Genomic DNA, 24,707 nt, shown 5'->3' with positions numbered 1-24,707 from the left:
TTTTTTTCTTGTGTTTTTCCACTATAGAAATACCGGGTTCCCACGGGACAGATACGCGGTGTAAACATCATGCAGCGTGTCCGCCCTGGAACCAACAGGACATTCCATCCGAGAATTCCACAGTGGAAGAAAGCCGATCATACTTACCCCCCCTCTCTCCTCGGACGTTTGCTCCGGCCCCCCTGGATGACGTTGCAGACCATGTGACGCTTCAGCCTGTGATTGGCTGCAGTGGTCACATGGCATGCAATGTCATCCCAGGAGGCCGGGCTGCAGGAAGAAGGGCGTCATCTGAGTGATTTTTTTTTTCCTTTTACGGCATTGTGATTTTTGCGGCGTAAACGCTGCAATTAAGTCACAACGCTCGGCTTTGCTGCGGGTTTTGCATTCCTATTGAAATCAATGAGGAAAACCCACAATGGAAAAACAAAAATGCAGCATGAATGGACATAATGCGGAATTAAATTTTGCACTGCAGGTCAAAGTTAACGTTTACGCTGCTTTTTCCCCCCGCAGTGTGGACATAATTTTCAAAATCTCATCCACTTTGCTGCTACTGTAAACGCTGCGGAATATAACCTATAATAAATACCGCTAAAATCAGGTGTATAGACTCACAGGACAAACAGAATAAATAAACGGTATGTGGAGGAGACCTCCAGTGTATGATAAAGTATCTAAAAATAAATACATACAGGACACCCCTTTCTATTTAGCAGGTTTAGACATATTGGCTAACCGGTACATGAAGTCAAACATACAGCCATGCAATCTCTTTAGATGAACACAAACCGTAGAATGAACATGAAAAGTGCCATACCATGAAAGTTGCGGAGCTCCAACAAGTGATCTTAGCGCTGCCCCTGCCAACTTCTATATGTTTTAACTTCACAATAAACCTGAGAAAAACAAATCACCCGCAAAGCAACACGCCACACAATCTCGGATGGAGACCATAATGCTAAAGCGTGAACAAATAGTCTCAGTTGCAAAACTGCCGAGAGAGTTTGACCAAGAATGAAATCTCAATACTAGAACGTATTGTCAGGCGCTCCAAAGATTGAGTTCTATGGGTAAGGAGCGACACGCAAGCCCAAATATCAGTGTAATACCAAGCGACCAATGGTGTACAGAACCCCGCTGTTTGCGCAAAAACAAAACAAAAAAAACAACCAAAAAACCACATTCTTTGGAGTAGGGAGTCACGCCTGCAGTCTGGTTTTGTCAGCTGACAGCAGAAGAAAAGGTCACGAATACAGAAAAACTAACATTGCAGGAAATACCAAATGTAAAGATTAGTGAACGAGGAAAAACAAATCGAAGACTGTTTTATGAATTTGGCTGGTACCCTTACTTCCAATAGAGGGAAATCTAAAGGCTACCACATACATTTTAGAGAATACCAGAGTCTAACTTTGTGGCAACAGCTGGGTGAAGGCAGTATCAGATTTCGGCATGACAATACCTTCATGCACAAATGGGTACATAAAGCCAGTTATAAACTTTAGATAGCTGTCGCCCAAAACTATTCCTCCCAGTTCATACAAATGCACTCTTGACGAAGCGCACATGCATTCAGTAGGGAAGAAGCTGCTGCCAGACACCTATAAAGAAAGCATACAGCGTTGGACCTAAAAAAACATGATGAAATTACATTGCAAGTCAGTAAAATTACACTGATCTTAGGGCATGTTCACACACTGTATTCAGACGTATTTAGGGGTTGTAAACGCCTCAAAATACACATGAAAAACCCAGTAGCTGAATGCCTACAAGCATCTGCCTATTGAAATCAATAGGAAAGACAGCGTTCTGTCCAGACGGGGCATTCACGGATTTAAAAAAAAAAAAAAAAAAAGAAAGTCAGGTTGTAGGTTTGCAGCTCAAACTACAAATGTATCGCATGATTGGCCAAGCATTTGTCACTTAAGGCAAGCCCACTCTGTGGGTGTCCGTCCACCCCATCCAAATCTGCCATTTTAGTTTGACACGTTTATAGGTCGAATCGCTCATATGAGCAATCCAACTAACAATTGACCACAAGCATCCTGGCTTAATTTACGTGTATGGCCAGATTAAAAATAAAAAGCCTGCATAGACGATTAAAGCTTAAAGAGGCTCTGTCACCAGATTTTGCAACCCCTATCTGCTATTGCAGCAGATAGGCGCTGCAATGTAGATTCCAGTAACGTTTTTATTTTAAAAAACGAGCATTTTTGGCCAAGTTATGACCATTTTTGTATTTATGCAAATGAGGCTTGCAAAAGTACAACTGGGCGTGTTGAAAAGTAAAAGTACAACTGGGCGTGTATTATGTGCGTACATCGGGGCGTGTTTACTACTTTTACTAGCTGGGCGTTCTGACGAGAACGCCCAGCTTCTGGCAGTGCAGACACAGCGTGTTCGAGAGATCACGCTGTGTCGTCACTCACTTCCTGCCCCAGGTCCTGCATCGTGTCGGACGAGCGAAGACACCGGCACCAGAGGCTACAGATGATTCTGCAGCAGCATCGGCGTTTGCAGGTAAGTAGATGTAGCTACTTACCTGCAAACGCTGATGCTGCTGCAGAATCAACTGTAGCCTCTGGTGCCGACACGATGCAGGACCTGTGAGTGACGTCTGCACTGCCAGAAGCTGGGCGTTCTGAAGAGAAGTGGATGATACTTCTCATCAGAACGCCCAGCTAGTAAAAGTAGTAAACACGCCCCGATGTACGCACATAATACACGCCCAGTTGGACTTTTACTGTAAACACACCCACTTGGACTTTTGCAAGCCTCATTTGCATAAATACAAAAATGGTCATAACTTGGCCAAAAATGCGCGTTTAAAATAAAAACGTTACTGTAATCTACATTGCAGCGCCTATCTGCTGCAATAGCAGATAGGGGTTGCAAAATCTGGTGACAGAGCCTCTTTAACAGTACAACATTCACTTTGTATAAACCTACCCCAATATATTACTGTACTTCTGAGAACATGCCTAAAATTCCTACGTCTGGGTTCATTTTGCCATTCCTGATAGATTTTAGGCTTCGTTCACATCTGCGCTAGGGCTCCATTCAGACGTTCCACCGGAGCTTCCCGTCGGAATGGAGCCCTGACAAACAAAAACCATAGGTTTCCGATTCCATCACCATTGATTTAAATGGCGACTGATCCAGTGCCAATGGTTTCCATTTGTCTGTTGTGCAAGGGTTCCTCCGTTTTGACATACCGTAGTAGACTACACTAGTCATAGCATCAAAACGACAGAACCCTTGTCTCCGTTGTGGAACCAAGGCCTCCGTTCCGACTGAAAGCTCATACAGAAGGGAGCCCTAGAGCAGATGTGATCGAAGCCTCATTTATAGAAAAATACCTAATCAGAGATTAGAACCAAGTCACTGCAGCGCCTCTTAACCATTCCACAACAAGGGTAACTAAATGTTCAAACCTCTGACATGTCATAGTGACACGTCAGAAGCTTTGATTGGTGGGTGTCCGAGCACTGAGACTTCTGCTCAGCTATTTCTGGAAAGCCAATGTAGCGGTGTACGGGCTCAGACTTTCTATTAAGCCTATACACCGCTACATTGGATTTCTGGAAACAGCTAGACAGAAACTAAACCGGCTCAGCGCTCACACGAGCGCTTCTCCAGTTTTGTTTTAGTGATTGGTGGGGGTCTCAGTTCTCGGACCCCCACCAATCAAAACTTCTGACATGTCACTGACACGTCAAAAGCTTGTTGAACGTTTAGCTACACTTTCATCAATTCTACCATTGCTATGATGGTTAACTAGTTAAACTATTAACGTTGGATTATTGTACAATTAGAAGTGTAAAATAGATAAGACGGAGAAGGTCTTTTTTTCTAGAAGCCAAGTGGTTAATCTTGCTAAAGACGCCTGCGTCTGTTCTCTCCAGCTGCTTTATATCACATTGGTAAATATTGATCCAGGCAGTCACCAGGCACTGAATACTCAAATCATGGATGCTAGTCACATGAGAAACTCAGGCAAGCCGACACCATTCCCTCAGGAGAGAGTCGCTGCTTTTTCCCCTATTCCACGTCATGTTTCTACGATGGCTCTAATCTGTAAGTCTTCGTTAAAAGAAGGTACAGATGTGGCAATCCTTGTCGCGACTGATAACTTAGGCTAAATTCACACTACCGTCATCTCCCGTTTAGCGCTCTTCCATCAGAGGAAGAGATCACGAAATACAAAGTGGAAAGCAGCGCTTCCATTAGAATTACCATTGACTTCAATGGTAATTCCTTTGTTTCAGTTGGAATCCATTTGCCTCCGTTCGCTAGGTTTCCGTATTTTTTCAAAGACGCAAAAGGGTTGCACTTTTTTTTTACGGAAGCAAAAGACCGAAACCTAGCGAGCGGAGACCAAATGGTATCCTACTGAAACAAAATTACCATTGAAATCAAGGGTAATTCAAAACAGAAGTGATGCTTTCTGGTCATCTCTTGCGGACAGGAGTCAACCCAAGATCTTTATTTTGTAATCTTGCTTTTTTTCTATAGCGAATGCCCACGTGTCATGTTTTGTCTCCCATAGTACATAAATAGCTGCATCCTACCAATACTAAAGTCTAACATCTTTATTGGGTGTTGCCAACGCTCTGGCCGGGGATTTTGCTCCAGGAAGTGTGAATGGCAGACCAGTGAGCAGATAGTTTCCTGCTCTGCCATAATATCCAATTGTATCTGCGTCCTCAGGACGCAGATACGATTGGATATAGCAGTTGCTGGGATGCGTTTGGGACAGTAATTTGCAGAGACAGTCTCTAAATTCATGACAGTCCCAGCAAATTCAAGACGGTTCTCAACCATGCTGCTGCTGCCGGTCCAGTATACGCCCCTTCCCTCCCTCCTTGTTGCACCCAGGGCACATGCCCCACCTGCACCTTAGCTACACACCCATCATCAGTCACTTGGGGCTGTCTCAGCACATCATTAATATTAGGAAAACAACATGACTTCCGGCACCACTTCACTGGGTTCAAACTGCACTATTAGGCTGGGTTCACACGAGCACATAACGTCCGTAATGGACGGACGTATTTCGGCCGGAAGTCCCGGACCGAACACAGTGCAGGGAGCCGGGCTCCTAGCATCATAGTTATGTACGATGCTAGGAGTCCCTGCCTCTCTGCAGGACAACTGTCCTGTACTGTAATCGGGTTTTCAGTACGGGACAGTAGTTCCACGGAGAGGCAGGGACTCCTAGCGTCGTACATAACTACGATGCTAGGAGCCCGGCTCCCTGCACGTAAATTCGGTCTGGGACTTCCGGCCGAAATACGTCCGTCCATTACGGACGTTAATGTGCTCGTGTGAACCCAGCCTTAAGTACAGCAAGAGCTACCAGTATTCTCTGCAGAAGCTTTGTTCAAAAGCAGTTCTGCGGCCACGGCATTTAAACCCTTTATTTTTTACAAGCAAGATATTATATTAGCAAATTGTAAATCAGTTTACAGCCTTCATATCACTATAGCCAGTCACAGACAATACCTGGTTTTAACCAGAGAATCTCGCCACTTACAGCTAATTTCTCCAACACTCATAGGTCTAAAGAGGCTCCAAGAAACTAGGATTTAACAGGATTGATTTTTACAGTTGAAGTTCTTGGTTCCATGGGCAGGCGTTGGGCAGCCTCTAAAGTCTACCTGCTCATGCCAAAAATGCATGGCAATGGGGAAATGAGATTGGGAATGGTTGGTCAAATAATTATTCAGCTTACACAGTTAGGTTTTATTCCTCAGACTCAACACGTCAATTGCCGCTTATTTGCATGAAGTAGAAGAAAAAAAAACAAAGACAACACACAGACGGATGCAACTTCCTTTATATGTACACGACGAAAAGTTAACAAAATCAAGATAAGACCGGATACTGAGAAAGTCAGTGTTGACAGCACTTTCATGTGAAGAAATACCGCCCCACCAACAGTTCTGTTATCTAGAATTTACACCGCATTTTCTTTACTGGAAGCGGGCATGGTGATCGGTTGAAAGCCGGTTGCCAGGGGTTAAAGGAGCTAGACCTTCAGTGGTTATCACTGGGAGAAGCCACTTTTGGCCAAACACAAATGTAGCATTACATGGGAGCCAACAAATTTAATCCATAATGCATAAACCGATGAACGGAAATGCCAAACGGAACCCCGACGCTGATGTGAGCCTGAGGGCTTATTCACACAAAAGGGAGGTTTTTTTATTTTTTTTATCACTAGAGCACACACACTAGCCGTCGCATTTGGTTCAGAAAGGGAATTGAAGGGGGCTAGGGATTTTTAACGATTTGTTGTTTTAGGGGAAAATAAAAAAATAAATGCCCTCCTGCGATCTCCCCAAAAACTTTTAGTACTTGAATTGTAAGCCCGTTTATAACACACACATCTTTAAATAACACCTTTACTTTATAGGAATGAAAGCAAACTTCCTAAATGCCATTTTGAATACTTTGAGGTGTGCAGTTTTTAAAATGGGGTGACTTATAGGGGTTAAAATAAATTCGACATATGGTAAATGTGATTTAGTAACTATTTTGCGTGCTATGAATATCTGTCTTACAAGCAGAGAAACTCAAATGTCGAAAAACGCTAACATTTAACTTTTGGCGTTTTCTTCCACAGAGAATGGATCGACCAAAGTTGACCACTAAAAGTACAACGTGCCACGAGAAGTCAATAAAATACTGCAAAATACGCTCTGCCTCCCATTGATGTCAATGGGAGGTCAGAGGCGTAAATGCCTGAAGATAGAAGGGACATGCCCTTCCTCCCGCGAGACGGTTTTACCGCTCGCGGCAAAAAGACGCCTACACCTCCCATTGAAATCAATGGGAGGCATTTTCGGGCTGTTTGACGAGTTTTGCAGCGCGGCTTCCACGTCAAGAAAAACTGTGTGAACATCGCCTTAAATGGAAGAAGTTTGCAACAGCCAGGACTCTTCCTAGCGCTGGCCGCCCCACCAAACTAAGTAATCAGGGATGAAGGGCCTTGGTAAGAGGTGACCACGAACCCCATCGTCAGTCTGGTTGAGCTCCAAAGATCCTGTGTGCAGATCGGACAAACTTCCAGGAGGTCAACACAAACACACAAAAGGAGTACTCACTGTGAGAAACCAGTTTCTGTGGTCTGATGAGACCAAGATTGATCTTTTTGGCCTCAATTCTAAGCGTCATGTCAGGAGGAAACCAGGCACTGCTCATCACCTGCCCAATACCATCCCTACAGTAAAGTGTGGTGGTGGCAGCAGCATAATCATTGTGGTGTTTTTTTTCAGCAGCTGGGACAGGGAGACTTGTCAGCGTTAAGGGAGAGATGAATAGAGCAAAGTACAGAAATATTCTTAATGAAAAACTGATCCAGAGTGCTCTGGACCTCAAACTGGGCCGAAGGTTCACCTTCCAAAAAGACAATGACCCTAAGCACGCAGGCAAGGCAAAGGAGTGGCTTAGGGACAACTCTGAATGTCCTTGAGTGGCCCAACCAGAGCCCTGACTTGAACCCAAATCGAACATCTCTGGACAGACCTGAAAATGGCTGCCCGACTGTCTGTCCAACCTGACAGACCTTGAGAGGATCCGCAGAGAAGAATGGCAGAAAATCCCCAAACCTAGGTGTGCAAACCTTGTGGCATCATACCCAAGAGGCTGTTACTGGTGCTTCAACTGAGTAAAGGCCCTGAATACTTATGTCAAGGAAATATCTTCGTTTTTCCCTTTTCAATAACTTAGCAAAGATTACTAAGGGCCTCTTCACATCAGCGTTGCCTTTCCGTTAAGGGGTCCCATCGGAGGTTTCTGTCGGGGGTGGGGTAACCACTCAACGGAAAGGCAACTGGAAACCTTAGCTTCTGTTTGTCACCATTAAGATCAATAGTGATGCAAACTTTGCTAATTGTTTCCGTCTGTCACCGTTGTGACAGTGTTCTGTTCGTCGGAATCAATAGCGCAGTCGACTCCGTTGCAGATCTGACCGAGTTTACCAGAGACAATAGAGCAGCATGCTACATGATTATCTCTGGTAAAGTGACAGACACCCTGACAGAACCTATTAAAGTCAATGGGTTCTGTCAGTCTGTCATGCAACACAAGAGTTATTCTCTTCTGATGGAGCAGAACGGAAGAGCCCAACGCAGGTGTGAACATAGCCCAAAAGTTTCGTTAAGACTAACCCATCCTTACAACTAAACCAGCTTTATAATTAATCTGTTTCTCTGTATTCAGCTGTCTGTCTTTGACTAGAACGGCAGCGTGAACGCTCGACCCTTGATCCAGTCAAACTTCTCCTTAAAGAGGCTCTGTCACCAGATTTTGAAACCCCCATCTCCTATTGCAGCAGATCGGCGCTGCAATGGAGATGAGTAACATTGTTGTTTTTTTTTTTAAAACGAGCATTTTTGGCCAAGTTATGACCATTTTTATATTTATGTAAATGAGGCTTTCTAAAGTACAACTGGGCGTGTTTAAAGTAAAAGTACAACTGGGCGTGTATTATGTGTGTACATCGGGGCGTTTTTACTTCTTTTACTAGCTGGGCGTTGTGTATAGAAGTATCATCCACTTCTCTCCACAACGCCCAGCTTCTGGCAGTGCAGACACAGCGTGTTCGAGAGATCACGCTGTGACGTCACTCACTTCCTGCCCCAGGTCCTGCATCGTGTCGGACGAGTGAGGACACATCGGCACCAGAGGCTACAGTTGATTCTGCAGCAGCATCGGCGTTTGCAGGTAAGTAGCTACATCGACTTACCTGCAAACGCCGATGCTGCTGCAGAATCAAATGTAGCCTCTGGTGCCGATGTGTCCGACACGATGCAGCCTCATTTACATAAATATAAAAATGGTCATAACTTGGCCAAAAATGCAAAATCTGGTGACAGAGCCTCTTTAATGCAGCGAGGAGGGGGGGGGTGGAAGGGCTCGAGGAGCCTATTTTTGGTCATAAGGAAATCTTAGCGCTGGTGCCCACAGCAATCAGACATCTGTCACCTACTCTGTGGATAAGTGACAAATGTCGATCTTGAGAATAAGCAAACGTTGCGATGTTGTACGGCTAGCAAATACCAATCTTGACATTTCGCTGTTAAAATAGTTGGTTTCTGGATTAGGTCTATAATATAAAAAAATTATATATAATTTTTTATATATAATATACTGTATATGTTTAGAATATCAGAGTTATCTGGGCAGTGCTAGAGGGATGAGAAATCAGAACTGGCTTAACAGCCAATTCACCATGACTCGACATCCTGCTCAGCAAACCTAGCTATGACTTCACAAGCCTAGCAGCAGAATGGGTGGGATTTCCACCAGTTTCAGGAAATTAGGTTCTATCGTCTGATTTTTCAGCCTCAATTTACAGGGGTTCTCCAGGCATTTTAGAATTGACGGCTTATCCTAAGGATAGGCCATCAATATTGGATGGGAGTTCGATGCCCGATATTCCACTGATCAGCGGTGTCAGTCGCCGCAGCCTTTTCCCAGCTTACAGGCACAGCCGTACACCTCAGTAGCAGCTGTGCCTGGGATTGCAGCTCAGTCCCATTCAAATGAAAGGGCATGAGCAGCAGGCAGAGCCACTACGGTGCTGTACCTGGTAAACACTGAAGTGGCTGTAGCTGGGCGTGTGAAGTCATTGCTAGCTCTGCCGAGACGCCCGATATAGCCAGTAACACGGCAATACGCATGGGGTCCTCAACCTCATGGATTCAGTTTTGAGCCAACTTTCCGGTGTGCGGACAAAAACCTTTTCTGAGATCACATTAGTTATATCCACTTTAGTTTGCTCTCCTGGTATTGCATAAGATGTTCATTGTTTTAAGAAGATTGCTCCCTGATATTTCTGTTTCAGGATATGCAGGCTTACATTTGTTCTTATTGAGGTTCATAAATTTGTATTTCCTTCTTTATTAGCGATTTGACCTTGTGCGCTATCTGGGGCCAGGACTTGGGTCCGGCACATGGTTGTGCATTTTTAAATGTTTTTACATTTTGTACCTTGTAATAAAAAGTTATTCCATTTATACTTTAGGTGCAGTCTGATACACATGTTCGCTTGATCAGTTACCAGCTCTGCGGAGCGCCAATCAAGACAGGATGAAACTGAGGACACCGTAATTCATCCCTCCAGCAGCGCCCAGATAAAGCCAGGTAAGCCATTAAACACCACACGTGCTGATTTACAACAATTTTGACAGTAGCATGTCTAAATAGGCATTTACAAGCAGTACAGCATCACATCATTGGTTTAATCTCAAAATCTAGTGACAGGTTCTTTAAATAATAAAATTCAGGCTGCTTTCATTACCACTAGGGGGAGCTTACTGCATACTATTTATACATTGAAGTCAATACGAAAACAGAAAGCACCCAAGCTCCTAAAATCCTTCTAGCCAGCAGTAACGCTTCAATTTAAAGAGAAACATATCAATCCCATCACCCACAATTTATCCCACATAACCTCAGACTTGCTTTTTGTAATTGTTATACATAGTAAGATACTTAAGCCAACTGCAGGGAGGGCCAGAGATGCTTGGTTGGCAATAGCCCATCTATAGACAACATGAAGCAGCTTGGAGGAGAGTCCGTGACAGCAGGATAGACAGGGTTAAGAAGATTTGTGGTAGTCACCTAGGCATATGCTGCCCAATTATTTTTTGATATTCAGAAACCTACAAGAGACAGCAGTGGCATCAGGACTACGGTGAGAATTCACAAGAAACTAGTTTTCACTTAGAGTTTCCCCCTTTAACTAGGGGCCACTTTAAAGGATTGCACACTTGCCTTGTTTCCTTGCCAAAAATAAATAAATCACATTTTAAAGCAATTTGTCACAAAAGCTTGTCATTACCGGTGAAAGTTTTTGGCTCATTCTGTTGCAAGTTGTTATCTTGTTGCAGATACAAGATCTCAGAAGTCTGCAATCTAGGGCTAAGGCTAGAGCCATTTGCTAATTGAACCACAAGAGTTGCAACTATCATTTATTTTCTATCTATATAGCAGTTTCAAAATTTGCATTAATTTCTACATTTAGAAAAAAAAAAAAAACCCACATTGGAGTAATATGTACCACATACATTAAAGAGGCTCTGTCACCAGATTCTCAAATCCCTATCGCCTATTGCATGTGATCGGCGCTGCAATGTAGATAACAGTAACATTTATTTATTTTTTTTTAAACGTTCATTTTTTGGCCAAGTTATGAGCAATTTTATATATATGCAAACGAGCTTTGAAATGGACAACTGGGCGTTTTTATTTCGTTATGTCCAACTGGGCGTGTATTGTGTTTTTCACTGGGCGTGTTTACGTGTATGATGCTGACCAATCAGTGACCAGTCAGCAACATACACTCCTCTCCATTCATTTACACAGCACATCGTGTTCTTACTAGAACGATGTGCAGCCACATACACAAGTGTCCTGATAATGAATACACATGACCTCAAGCCTGGACGTCATGTGTACTCAGAATCCTGACACTTCTGAATCTTTTCTGTGAGATTCCAGCAAGACACGTGTAATTTCGCGAGATTTCGTTTCCCTTGCTGGAAATCGCACAGAAAAGATTCAGAAGTGTCAGGATTCTGAATACACATGACGTCCAGGCTGGAGGTCATGTGTATTCATGATCAGGACACTTGTGTATCTGGCTGCATATCGTTCTAGTAAGAACAGTATGTGCTGTGTAAATGAATGGATGTGTATGACGCTGACTGGTCACTGATTGGTGAGCGTCACACGTAAACACGCCCAGTTAAAAACACAATACACGCCCAGTTGTCCATTTCAAAGCTCATTTGCATATATATAAAATAGCTCATAACTTGGCCAAAAATGAACGTTTTTAAAAAACAAACAGTTACTGTTCTCTACATTGCAGCGCCGATCACATGCAATAGGAGATAGGAATTTGAGAATCTGGTGACAGAGCCTCTTTAATATAACAGGCACATCTTTTGCGGTTTGGCCCTGTTCACACAAAGTTGCCACGTTTTTTGATGCGGAAACTGCGTTGGAAAATGCGTAAAAAAAAAAACAGCCTCCCATTGATTTCAATGGGAGGCGGAGGTGGTTTTTTCCCCCCCTGCGAGTGGTAAAACCGGCTCGTGGGAAAAAGAGACATGCCCTATCTTCGGGCGTCTATGTCTGACCTCCAACTAACATCAATGGGAGGCAGAGAGAGTTTTTGCTCGCGGCGCTCAATGGCCGCAGGTGAAAAACGCAGCAAATTGCGTGCAGGCAGATCAAAATCTTCCTCAAAATTCCAGTCGGAATTTGAAATCTATACCTGCTATGAGCAGGCGTAGATTTGCACCATGATTCATGCCAATTTCTGGCGAAAACTGTAGTAAACGTTTTAGACAGTTGGAGGCCCTGCCCTCTATTGCTAAACCTCATTTTCTCACCGCTTTTAAAAAGTGGTGAAATAAGAATAGAAACAAAAAGCCGCGCAAACGTGGCGTGCATGTAATAAGTGACATTTGCGATTAAGCAAATCTCTGCAGGTTGGTCCAAAGCATTCCTATGGTATAAGGAGAGGACGACAGTTTAGTTTTTAGAACTAGTTAGCCATAACTTTTGGGAGCTTATAAAATCCAAAATTTGTCAAGGGATCACTAGGAGAAAGCTTTATTAGACTGAGAGTAGGGTTGTCAAGATACCAGAATTTTGACTTAGATAGCGATACTTTGTGTGGTATTGAGATTCCAAAACGACACTTTGCCAACAAGAATAAAAAAATAAGTACTTCCATTTTCTGACGTGAGGCACGTGGTGTGATGAAATTTTGAATGTGCCTCACATTACTAGTAATTAACCCCATCATATTCCTCATTTATAATGGTCAACATTGGGTTAATGTGTAAGGTACATGATGGGGTTAATTACTACAAAAGGTAAGGCACAAGGTGGTTAAAGTCACCACACCTCGTGCCTTACATTGATAAGTGAAAGAAAAGTTTATTTTTTTACAGCGTACACATCATAAAAGGACGCAAAAAAAATAAAAATAGTTGACGGTTATTACGGCCGCACCAATACCGTGTGTATATTTTTTGTATTGAGACATTTTAACATTTATTGTAAAAGAATGTATGTGTTGTTTTTTTTAAATTTAACATTAGTGTTTTTACTTTTTTATTTTTAAACTTCATGTACTGGCATATATCTATACATGGATAGTACACAGGCAGTTGTTAGGGAATACTTCAGTATGCCCTAACAGGAAAAATGGCAAGACCGCTCTGGGGGTCCTTAAATGGACCCTGGGCTGTCTGCCCATATATGCTATGTCCCTCAATCGCGTCACAGGGATTCCCTGTGACACAATCCAAGGGGCATCCCCCCCACCTTCTCATTTTCCCCTTGAATGCTGCAGTCAGCTTTGATCGCAGCATTCAGGGGGAATAGCGGGCGGAGGTCTCATCTCCACCGTTAGAGCGGGGCTGCGGTTGTGCAACACAGCAATTACAGCCATTGCCCCACTCCTGACAAGTGCATGTGCGGTCAGCATGAGGAGATGCGGCTGGCGCTGCACTAATGAGCGCAGGCACTGAAGACAGAACATGGGGGTGTTTTGCAGTGGGCCCGCCATGTTCTGTCTTCAGTGCTGCCGCTCATTAGTGCTGGCCGCATCGCATCATCCTGATGGCGCGCACTTGTCAGGACTTAGGAGCGGGACAATGGCTGTATCACAGTCGCAGCCCCGCTCTCATACATTCACGTTACTATACGGAGCTGTGCGGCCGCACAGCTTAGTATCGAAATACATGGAACAGTATCGAACAGTTGGAGGGTGCACGGCATTGAAGTTTCGATGCATTGTGCATCCCTAACTGGGAGTACTTCTATTAAATGGTTTCTCATAAGAAACTATTTAGGCATAGGATGAGGGTACCAATAACTAGAGGATTCCAGGTGCATTTTTTTGTACTCTTACAGTTACATTACCATTAAACGAAATTATAAGAACAGCAAGAAACTCCATCCTACTTTGTATACAATGATTATTGGCAAATGGTAGTTTGTGTGCTAAAGGAAATGAAAAACCTCAGATTATTAACTCTGTAACCACTGAAACAAATGCGGCTTCTACATCTACATTTGGTATGCTATATACATGCACACTTCAGAGTTGGATGAGAAGAGGATCACTTTCTATTCCACGAAGAACTGGTAAAGGACAGCAAAAAGCTGGCAACATGAGGTAACTCTCCCTGGAACACCATCATTACCCTGTTCTCTTCATTAAACATGCAGGTTTGGCTTAGTTAAAAAGAAAGATTCTCATGAAGACCCCCCCTCTTTAAGAAATTGGTGAATCAATAAGCTGGCCATCCCGTGTTATCGCTAGGGAAGCAGCTCTGATGTGGCATACATGGGGGGCTCCCCTCCGACATCCATAACTAATATCTGTAACGTTGCATATTAATAAAGGATCAGATATGGGGGGGGGGGGGGGGAAACAATTTCTCCTGAAAGTGGACATTGCTATTGCCCCTTGTTTGATTAGTGGGTTTCAGCTACCAGGATCCTATTGCTTAAGGGCTGCAATAGAAACACACACCAAATAGTCCTATCAGTACAACCCATCTATTTGCCTTTTTAAAGGTATAAAGAGGTCAGAGGGTGAACCCCCTGCTCACCCCCTTATGGGCTGGGGCGGAGAGCTCGAGGATAAGGAGCCATCCATGTAATACTGCACTTCCCCTGCAGCAGCCACTCACAACCCGACAGAAAACCAGCATAAATTTCACTTTGGAACGCATAAACTGCAACTAATTTATTAAGAGGCGTGTGCCTCCTATTACAAAGATAGTTGTATTTCACATGTGCGATATCAGGCCCAGTATACTACGAAGCATGGCATAAATAAAATAAAAAGTGTGAAGAGTTAAGTGGAAGGTAAAGACAAAAATGCTTTCTAAAAGAAATCAGAGTAAAAAAACAAAAACAAAAACACAATTCAGCAAGAAAACGACCATATTCCAAAAGACATGATTACAGGTTTCCTCGCATTTCTTTGCATGGAATCATCCTCTGACCACAGGCAGCCATAAGAAGCTTCAGAAAATACCTATAGTTAAGGTTTAGGATGCAAAAGTAACCTTAGAATGAATATTACACAACTCGAGATTTACTGCACAAGTGTAAAATGTGGCTATAATTATAGGACTTCGTAAACCATCATAAAAAGAAAAGTGAGCAATGGGGCCCAACCAAGTCTTAGTTCTTGCAAACGTAAAATGCTGTGTCATTTTGTACATGTCGTCTTAGGCTTCTCTAGAATTTAAAAAAAATAAAACCTATGGAGAAAAAAATTAAATTGGGGGACGGCACTGATTTCTGACCCCGACAAAAACAGTGTAGCTCCTTATGTTTTACCATATGCTGTAACACATTTGGGCACTGCGTTCACACAAGAAAAAAAAAAACAAACTGAAAAACGCAAGCGAAAAAACAAGTAAACACTGAACCTAGCCTTATGACTGGGAATACCAGTATCGTTACCATAACTCATAAGAATCTACTAACATTCCAGATTTACAAGATCATACTTTATATACGGCCTCCAAACCAGTTATAAAAGATACTTTAAAGAGGCTCTGTCACCACATTATAAGTGGCCTATCTTGTACATGATGTGATTGGCGCTGTAATGTAGATTACAGCAGTGTTCTTTATTTAGAAAAACGATCATTTTTGACGGAGTTATGACCTATATTAGATTTATGCTAATGACTATCTTAATAGACAACTGGGCGTGTTTTACTTTTTGGCCAAGTGGGCGTTGGCGAGAAGTGCATGACGCTGACCAATCAGTGTCATACACTTCTCTTCACTCATTTAATCAGCATATAGTGATCTTACTAGATCACTATGTGCAGCCACATACACACTAACGTTACTCAAGTGTCCAGACAATGAATATACATTACCTCCAGCCAGGATGTGATGTCTATACAGAATCCTGACATTTCTGAAGTCTGTGTGAGATTTACAGCCAGGCAGGCATAATCTAATTTTAAATGACAGTAAACATCGTAATCTCACGAGATTATGTTTGCCTTGCTGTAAATCTCAAAGAAACGCTACAGAAGTGTCAGGATTCTGAATAGACATCACGTCCTGGCTGGAGGTAATGTATATTCATTATCAGGACACTGCAGTAGCGTTAGTGTGTTTATGTTGGCCGCACATAGAGATATAGCTATATCGCTATGTGCAGTGTAAATGAATGGAGAGAAGTGTATGAGGCTGACTGGTCACTGATTGATCAGCGTCATACACTCCTCTGTACAACGCCCACTTGGTCAAAACGTAAAACATGCCCAGTTGTCCATTAAGAAACTCATTAGCATAAATCTAATATAGGTCATAACTCCGTCAAAAATTATCATTTTTCTAAATTAAAAAAAACTGCAGTAATCTACATTACAGCGCCGATCACATTATGTATAAAATAGGGCACTTATAATGTAGTGACAGAGCCTCTTTAAAGAGACTAACCACATTATAAGTGCCCTATCTCCTACATAATCTTATCGGCGCTGTAATGTGGAGAACAGTGGTTTTTTAGTTTGAAAACGATCATTTTTTGCACAAGTTATAAACAAGTTCACATTTATGCCAATTAGTTTAATAGAGAAGTGGGCATGTTTTTACTTTTTACCAACTGGGCGTTGTGGAGAGAAGTGTATGACGCTGACCAATCAGCGTCAGACTTCTCATTGTTCCAGGCCGGCTTCTTTCACTGCACAATCACACTAACAATGGGCTGTAACAATAAGTGTATGACGCTGATTGGTCGGCCTCATACACTCCTCTGTACAACACCCAGTTGGAAAAAAGTAAAAACACGCCCAGTTGGGCATTAAGAACTAATTAGCATAAACCTAAAATTGTTCATGATAGTTATTCAAAATAAAAGCCACTGCTGTTACCTACATTACAGCTCCAAATCAGATTATGTAGGAGACAGGGCATTTATAATCTGGTGACAGAGTCTCTTTAACAATGCAGCACCAAGTACACTGGATTAAAACTAGACCTCAGAGTACGGATCTTGTCCAGAGGATAAAGGGTGTTTGGGTTCACATGCGATAGATTGTTGCAGATATTTCTGTGACTAAAAATCAGTTCCATTCATCTAACTAGAACTTGCAGAAATCCATGCGCCTGCTGCAGGAAAGAAACTCAGACGAATGGAACTTATTTTCAGTTGCAGAAGGTTCTGCAACAAAATCTGCCCCGTGTGACTGCACCCTTAGGCTATATGCAACCCAGCCGGTATCTGTGTCCCGTTCCGTCAGAGGAACAGAGCAAGGGAATAATGGAAGTCACATTCCGCTGCACAACGGACACTGCTGGAGGAACCCATTGACTTTAATGGGTTCTTCCAGGGTGTCCAATTTTACCAGAGACAACAGCGCAGCATGTCGCCCTATTGTCTGATGATCCACAGTAATCTCAGCCGAATCTGCGACATAGGCCTTAATGTAGCCTCCAACACAGATGTGCATGAGGCCTTACGGTTTACATGCATGCCTCTATATTAACAGGTTCCCGACCGCTGGCCGTAAATATACGGCCAGGGTCTCTAAAGTCCGGCGTATAGTATATATACGGCCGCACTTCAGAGACTGTGCACGCGCGATCGCGTGCACACAGCTCTATGCCCTGGCTGTTGCTAACAGCCATGGGCACTGGGCAGAATGTCAGGGGTCAATCTTTTGGCCCCTGAACATGTGATCGCTGTGACAACCAATCACAGCGATCACATGCATTTCTGCATAGAAAACAGTGTGCACGCGATCGCGTGCACACAGCCCTGTGCCCTCGCTGTTACCAACAGCTCTGGGCACTGGGCAGAGTATCAGGGACCAATCTGATGGTCCCTGATCATGTGGTCGCTGTGAAAACCTATCACAGCGACCACATTTGTTTTATTTTGACTTTTCTGGCAGTAAATCTCCTGCCTCTTTTCTTCTCCTCAAACATTGTTTCAGTTTGAGGAGAAGAAGAGACTCGGGAGAATTGCTGCCAGAAGATTACAGTGAAAAAAAATACAGTTACACTAAAACATTCTCTGTATAGATAGATTTCTATCTATCTACCTTTCTTTCTTTTATTCTATTAGAATAGGCAGGTAGGGAGTATATAATTATATATATATCCACATATATATATAATATATATAGCAATAGCGGTTTATTTTTTTGTTAGCGGTAGTGTAGATATATATAGCAGTTAGTTTGTGTGTTTTATAAAAAAAAAAAAAAAAAAAAAAAATTTGTTTAGTGTTAGTTACGTTATGGCGAGGAAGTTGTTTAGCGCCGAGGAGGCATACGCCATGCTGTGGTCTGAGTCGGAGACCGCATCAGAGATGGCGTCCGAGATGGAACCTGTTTTAGGTAGTGACGATGACAGCATCACTTCAGGTTCATCTTCAGGGGACGTTGTCCCTGATGCAGTCGAAACTGCAGAACATGAAAGCGCAGGGCCAAGTAGCGCTGTAGCACGGGACAGCCTGGTCCCTCCAGTCCAGGCTCTTGTATGGGCACCTGCCCCATCTTTTGGGCCTAGAATCCACGGATTTACGGCCACTCCTGGCATAACCGTGGACAATACAAATTTTGTCCAAATGGATTACTTCTTTATTTATAACGGACGACATCCTAAATCAGATTGTCCACGAAACAAATTTATATGCCACGCAATATATAAGGCAGAAACCTTCATCCACCCATGCCAGAGATTGGACGCCCACCAATTTGCAGGAATTAAAAATTTTTTTGGGGCTCACCCTAAATATGGGTATTGTCAAAAAGCCCTCCATTAGGTCTTACTGGTCAACAAGACCCGCCCAAGCCACCCCAGTATATTCTGCAGTAATGCCCAGGTCTCGTTATGAGACAATAATGAGGTTCCTCCACTTCAATGACAACGCACAGGCCCCCCCAAGTACCGATGCAAACCGGGATCGGTTGTTCAAAATAAGACCGCTAATAAATTCCCTGAATAATTTATTTCTGCAACTCTACACCCCTGAGCAGAATGTAAGTGTGGACGAATCCCTCCTCAACTTTCATGGCAGACTTAGCTTTCGCCAATATCTACCTTCCAAAAGGGCAAGATATGGCGTTAAGCTCTACAAATTGTGTGAAAGCGGGTCAGGATATACCACCGCCTTCAGGATTTATGAAGGGCGGGACCGCACAATAAATGTTCCTGGATGCCCCCCTGATCTTTCCACCAGCAGTAAGATCGTGTGGGAGATAATGCAGCCTCTGCTTCACAAGGGGTACCACCTGTACTGTGATAATTTTTATTCCAGTGTGCCCCTGTTTAGGCATTTGCATGCTGCAAGGACTGGGGCATGTGGTACCATGCGCAAAAACAGAATTGGTTTTCCACAGCAATTAGTGGGGAAGCGCATGGTAAAGGGGGACTCCTGTGCTTATGCATCTGAGGAATTGCTGGCGGTCAAGTTCAGGGATCGCAAAGATGTGTATGTGCTAAGCACGATTCATACCGCAGGAACAGTGGCAGTGAGGGAAAGAGGGGCAACATCGGACAAGCACAAACCAGTGAGCGTGTCCGAATATAACAAGTACATGGGGGGGGTGGATTTAAGCGACCAGGTTTTACAGCCCTATTTAGTAAAACGCAAAACTAAAACCTGGTACAAAAAAGTGGCCATTTATTTGTTACAGGTGGCCATCCACAACTCATTTGTGCTCTACAAAAAAAAACAGAGGCAGAGACACATACCTGGATTTCCAGGAGAAAATTATTGAAGGCCTCATTTTTGATGTTCAGGACACCCGAGAATGCCCCCAGTCTGAGGATGTCACGCGACTGACTGAAAGACACTTCATCAGTCGGATTCCCCCAACAGCAACCAGAAGCAACCCCCAGAAAAAGTGCCGCGTCTGCAGAAAAGATGGGCACCGCAAAGATTCCCGATATTTCTGTCCCTCATGTCCCTCGCAACCAGGCCTGTGCATTGAGCCATGTTTTAAAAAATACCACACTGTTCTGAATTATTAGATTTTAGTTAATTTGTTGAAAATATATTTGCCCTACATTACGTTTTTATTTTTCCCCTGATTTTACTCCAAGGGTGAGGGAGGGAATGGGTGGGGGGTGGATGTCATGTTTGCATATTCTCTAAAGTTCATCTGCTGGAGAGCTCCATTTGCATAAACCTGCAATTTCTTATTTTAGAAAACCCCAAAAAATAAATTCCCATTATACCCCTAGATGAATATTTTGGGATTTCTGCTTCAAGAGCAGATATTTTGGAAGTGTTATAGAAACTCTGTTGAGTTTTGTAAAACCAGCTTTGAAAAAAAGCGATTTGTGAAATAAGCTTCTTCTATCGTCCGCCCTCCTACATCTCTATGTGATAAATAAGGCCACATATTTGGTATCCCCGTGCACGGGAGAAGTGGCAGAATGTGAACGGAGATTAATTTTGACCGTGGTCTAAGCCGTGTGTGAAAAATGCTGGTATAAACTGACGCATTTGCTAAAAAATTGCTAATTTTATTTTGATCCATCTTATTCAAGAAACTTTCAGAAGAAAACGGGACTGTCTAAAAATATGATAAACCCCTTGAAGGAAACCTTGTGGGGTCTACTTGTGTGAATGAAGTCATTTATGGGGTGATTCTAATGTTTCAGCAGCATTAGGCCCCCCAGAAAACAGTATGCTGCTATAAAATCAAATGCAAAATTCCTGGACCAAAAAGCCTCCTTTTATGCCAAGCCCTGGCACATGCCCGCACAGCGAATAAGGCACACATATTTGGTATCCCCATGCACGGGAGAAGTGGAAGAACGTGAAAGGAGATGAATTTTGGCCGTGGTCTATACCGTGTGTGAAAAATACTAGCCTAAACTGACGCATTTGCTAAAAAAGTGCTGATTTTATTTTGTTCCATCTTATTCAAGAAACTTTCAGAAGATAACTGGACTTGCTAAAAATATGATAAACCCCTTGAAGGAAACCTTGTGGGGTCTACTTGTGTGAATGAAGTCATTTATGGGGTGTTTCTAATGTTTCAGCAGCATTAGGCCCCCCAGAAAACAGTATGCGGCTCTAAAATCAAGTGCAGAATTCCTGGACCGAAAAGGCCAAAAAGCCTCCTTTTATGCCAAGCCCTGGCACATGCCCGCACAGTGAATAAGGCTCACATATTTGGTATCCCCATGCACGGGAGAAGTGGAAGAATGTGAAAGGAGATTAATTTTGGCCGTGGTTCATACCGTGTGTGAAAAATGCTAGCATAAACCGACGCAATTGTTAAATTCTTGCATTTTTTTCCAATTTTGCCCACTTTAGTGAAAAAAAAAAAAATGATATATACTGACAAATGCCACTAAAACAAAGCCCTATCTGTCCTTTAAAAAGAGTGTAAAATTCAAAGATGAACTTTATTCACCTGCTGAGTTATAGTCATGTAAAGAAGCGCATAGCAAAATTGTGAAATTTGCTCTGGTCATTTAGCTGTAAAACAGCCTAGTCCTTAACCGGTTAAATGTACTGGACACAGAAAGTGTTCCTGAAGTGTAAAACAATCCACGATCAGTCCTCAGGAATTTTTACATAATATATGGTATGAACATTAGCACATGACTTGTAGTGCACATAAAGTAAAGATCTGCTACATTGTGCAACCTACATGCGGCGGTGTAACGTTTCATTACTACAGAATTGCAACTCCAGGAGAGAAGCCATCTTAACACACTGAAGTCAAACAGAATATTTTAGCACTGACTTAAATATGTTTGAAGTGGTATGAATAAGTGAATATCCCTAAAGGGCAAAATTTACACGTACACACACTCAAAGTTCGGAACAGCTAACAGGACACAGGGATCTGCTAGACTCAAGCGGTCCATATACACGACATATTTAGCAATAGACCTTGGCGATTGTATGTGGACAGTCAGACTGTGCGCCAATGTCTTACAGTCTAGACTGGTAGGATTTTAACATGTCTAAGGGCTTGTTCACATCAGCATTCAGTTTCCATCAGACTTTTCCATCGGAGGAACCCATCAACGGAACGGCAGACAAACCACAGCTTCCGTTTGCATTACTGATTTCAATGGTAATGCTTCCGTTGCTAATGGTATTAGTTTGTTCTGTCCATTTTTTTTTGCGGAAAAGATCGCGTATTCGACTGCGCTATTAATTCAGTCAAAAAAAAAAAAAGAAACCTTACGGAACGGAGACAGAAACCATTAGCAACGGAAGCATTACCATTGAAAAACAGTAACGCAAACAGAAGCTATGGTTTCCCTTTCCATTGATTTGTTCCTCCGACGGAAAAGCCTAACAGAACCCATCAACGGAAACCGAACGCTGATGTGAACACAACCTTATCTAGAAATTACATTTTAAAAACAGATACCAGATGTACCACAATTTAAATCCCCTGTATCAAGCATGAACAGGATCTAGGGCCAGATTCATAGGGGGCATTGCTTTATTTTGGCTACACAATAGATAGAAGACTCCTGACAGACTGATCTAACTTTGCAATCACTTTCCTGTCCATCAGCCGTTGCCATCCTCGATGAAAAAAAAAAATTGTATATAGATTGTGGCTGAGCCGACGACGACGACTGATGCACTTCGGCATTAGTTTGAGACCCTTTGAGATGCGTCATAATCAGTTTGGGGGTGGGGGTGAGCCCAGGCAGGGATCAGAGGAGGCAGTCACCATGTGATCTGACGTTACGAGGACAAACAGCTGCTGCGGATCTGCCCACACCTGGGGTGGAGGGCGCGCTGCACACAAGTTTTGGATTATTTCGCTTCTGTAGAACTCGAGCCCCGGCCACCAGCTGAGTGCACGTGACCAGCGTCTTCCAGAACCCCCCCAATGGCCGGCCAGGACATCACACGGATTACAGGCGCTGCTATTACAACTCACTACAGGAACTGGCAACACAAACTTACCCAGAACAAGAAGTTAAAAACGAAGAGGAGATACTTCACACATTTCATCCCTCCGTCCACCGCCATCCTGCTGCCGTGTCTGCACAATAAAAAGGATCACAAGGTGTTAGAATAGGGAACACTAGAGATTTTATGAGCGTGCTGAGATCCTGGGAACGCCGGCCCTCGCTCTAATGTCAGACACTGCTGCCTGGTTACACCCTACAAAGCAGCGCAGACAAGCGGCACTTCCTGTAGTATCCGGCAACGAAAGAGTTAAAAGACCATTCTATCAGGAGTAATAACTCGCATCACTGGCGGCATTTAACACTATCCTCCCCAGAGTGTGCTGAGGTCACCGCACACAACTCCCACCATACATGCGTGTAAGGTCCGTGATAGCCTACGTAGAGGGCGCTCACCTGTACTGCACTCCGGATAGCCGCTCTCCCTGCCTGTTGCTGCTTCACACTGAGCTCACTTAATGGTGGAGCCGAGCGGGCCCCTCCCTCCAGCCAAACTTCCTGCCCCCGCCCGCTAGTCGTCAGTCATGTGACCTGGGGTGGGTTGACTTGTCCGTGTACCTTGGGTGGCTTCATACCGGGAACCCCCGTGACTCACATGAGGGTTCATTGTATGTGGTGACGGAGTCCAGTGTGTATCATGAGTCATGATTTCCTGCCGTTCAGTGTGCAGAGCACAACCTGGAGATTATACTCCATTACTTCTAGATCTCTGGATTCTGTGTATTTCTAGACTCCAGACATATGGCTGACAATATATATCATGTAGCTGTTGTCTGTTCTTTAGGGAGTTCATAGGAAATAGAAAAGTAACATTTGTAATATAAAGGGGTATTTCGATCTCGGAGGTTTATGGCATATCTATAGCATATATCATAAATGTCTGATGTGGATCTTACCTCTGGGACCTGCACCTATATCTAGAAATGGGGCACCCTGACCCCCTGTTCCTACCTCCTGCGATGTCGCTGGGCCCCGACCACTGCCTTATGAGGCGAGATGTTGGTCGGAGGCCAGCGGTTGATGGTAGGACGGGGTCAGGGGTCCCGCTCTAGAGATAGGTGCGGGATCTAGAGGTGGGCGCATCTATCTAACATTTATGGCATATCCTGTGGATATTCCATAAATGTACGACATGGTAATACCTCTTTAACTTCCCCCAATCCTTCGTCGGGCGTTATTACTTATTACAGTGACGTTTCGTCCATAATAACGTATCACCATGTGACTGCTCAAACCAGTAGCTGTAGGTTGCCGTGATGTTACGTCTATAGTGTGTAATGTCCCTTGGCAGCCATTGGACAACGTAATTGTTTGACCTTATGTCACTAAAGACAAAATGTCACTAGTCATAAAGGCAGACCGCGGGGTAGCGAATAAAGGGACTGCCATCAGAAATATCTGGACCCGATATGGGCAAATGATTAGGTCCCCTGAACTTACGATATTGTTGTACCCCACTACGTACATTTGGTGGGCACATTTGGTAGGCTGTTATACTTCTCAAGGATACTTGATCTTTTTGCAGTCCTTCATGCCCATACTATATATTTATTGGGTCCATGGGGGAGGGAAAACAGAATACTAATTGTGCCCTAGGCATTTACACTGGTGAGCAGCGAGTGGGTGGCAGCCCACAGGTGATTTTCCTGGGTAACCTAACAGCAGTACCTCCTGTAGTGCCCTAGTGGTGGCCCAGGAAAATATGTCTCACAGAAAGAGTT

At 43.5% G+C, this 24,707-nt stretch overlaps 1 protein-coding gene across 1 annotated transcript in view; it reads right to left on the bottom strand.

The window, feature by feature from the left end:
* Positions 1-23,490, bottom strand: part of CD63 (CD63 molecule) — a 33,857-nt gene extending 10,367 nt beyond the window's left edge. Inside the window, exons 1-2 of the mRNA XM_075852159.1 lie at positions 23,383-23,490; positions 22,982-23,060 (exon numbers count right to left, since the gene is read on the bottom strand). Of these exons, the coding sequence (XP_075708274.1) occupies positions 22,982-23,047 (66 nt within the window). The 5' untranslated portion in view covers positions 23,048-23,060; positions 23,383-23,490. The remainder of the gene's footprint in view (positions 1-22,981; positions 23,061-23,382) is intronic.
* Positions 23,491-24,707: the final 1,217 nt, after the last annotated feature.

The sequence above is a fragment of the Rhinoderma darwinii genome, chromosome 2, assembly GCF_050947455.1.
Source record: "Rhinoderma darwinii isolate aRhiDar2 chromosome 2, aRhiDar2.hap1, whole genome shotgun sequence".
In the NCBI taxonomy this organism is placed as follows: Eukaryota; Metazoa; Chordata; class Amphibia; order Anura; family Rhinodermatidae; genus Rhinoderma; species Rhinoderma darwinii.
Note: the sequence above shows the minus strand (reverse complement) of the source record. Positions and strands in the feature narration are given on the sequence as shown.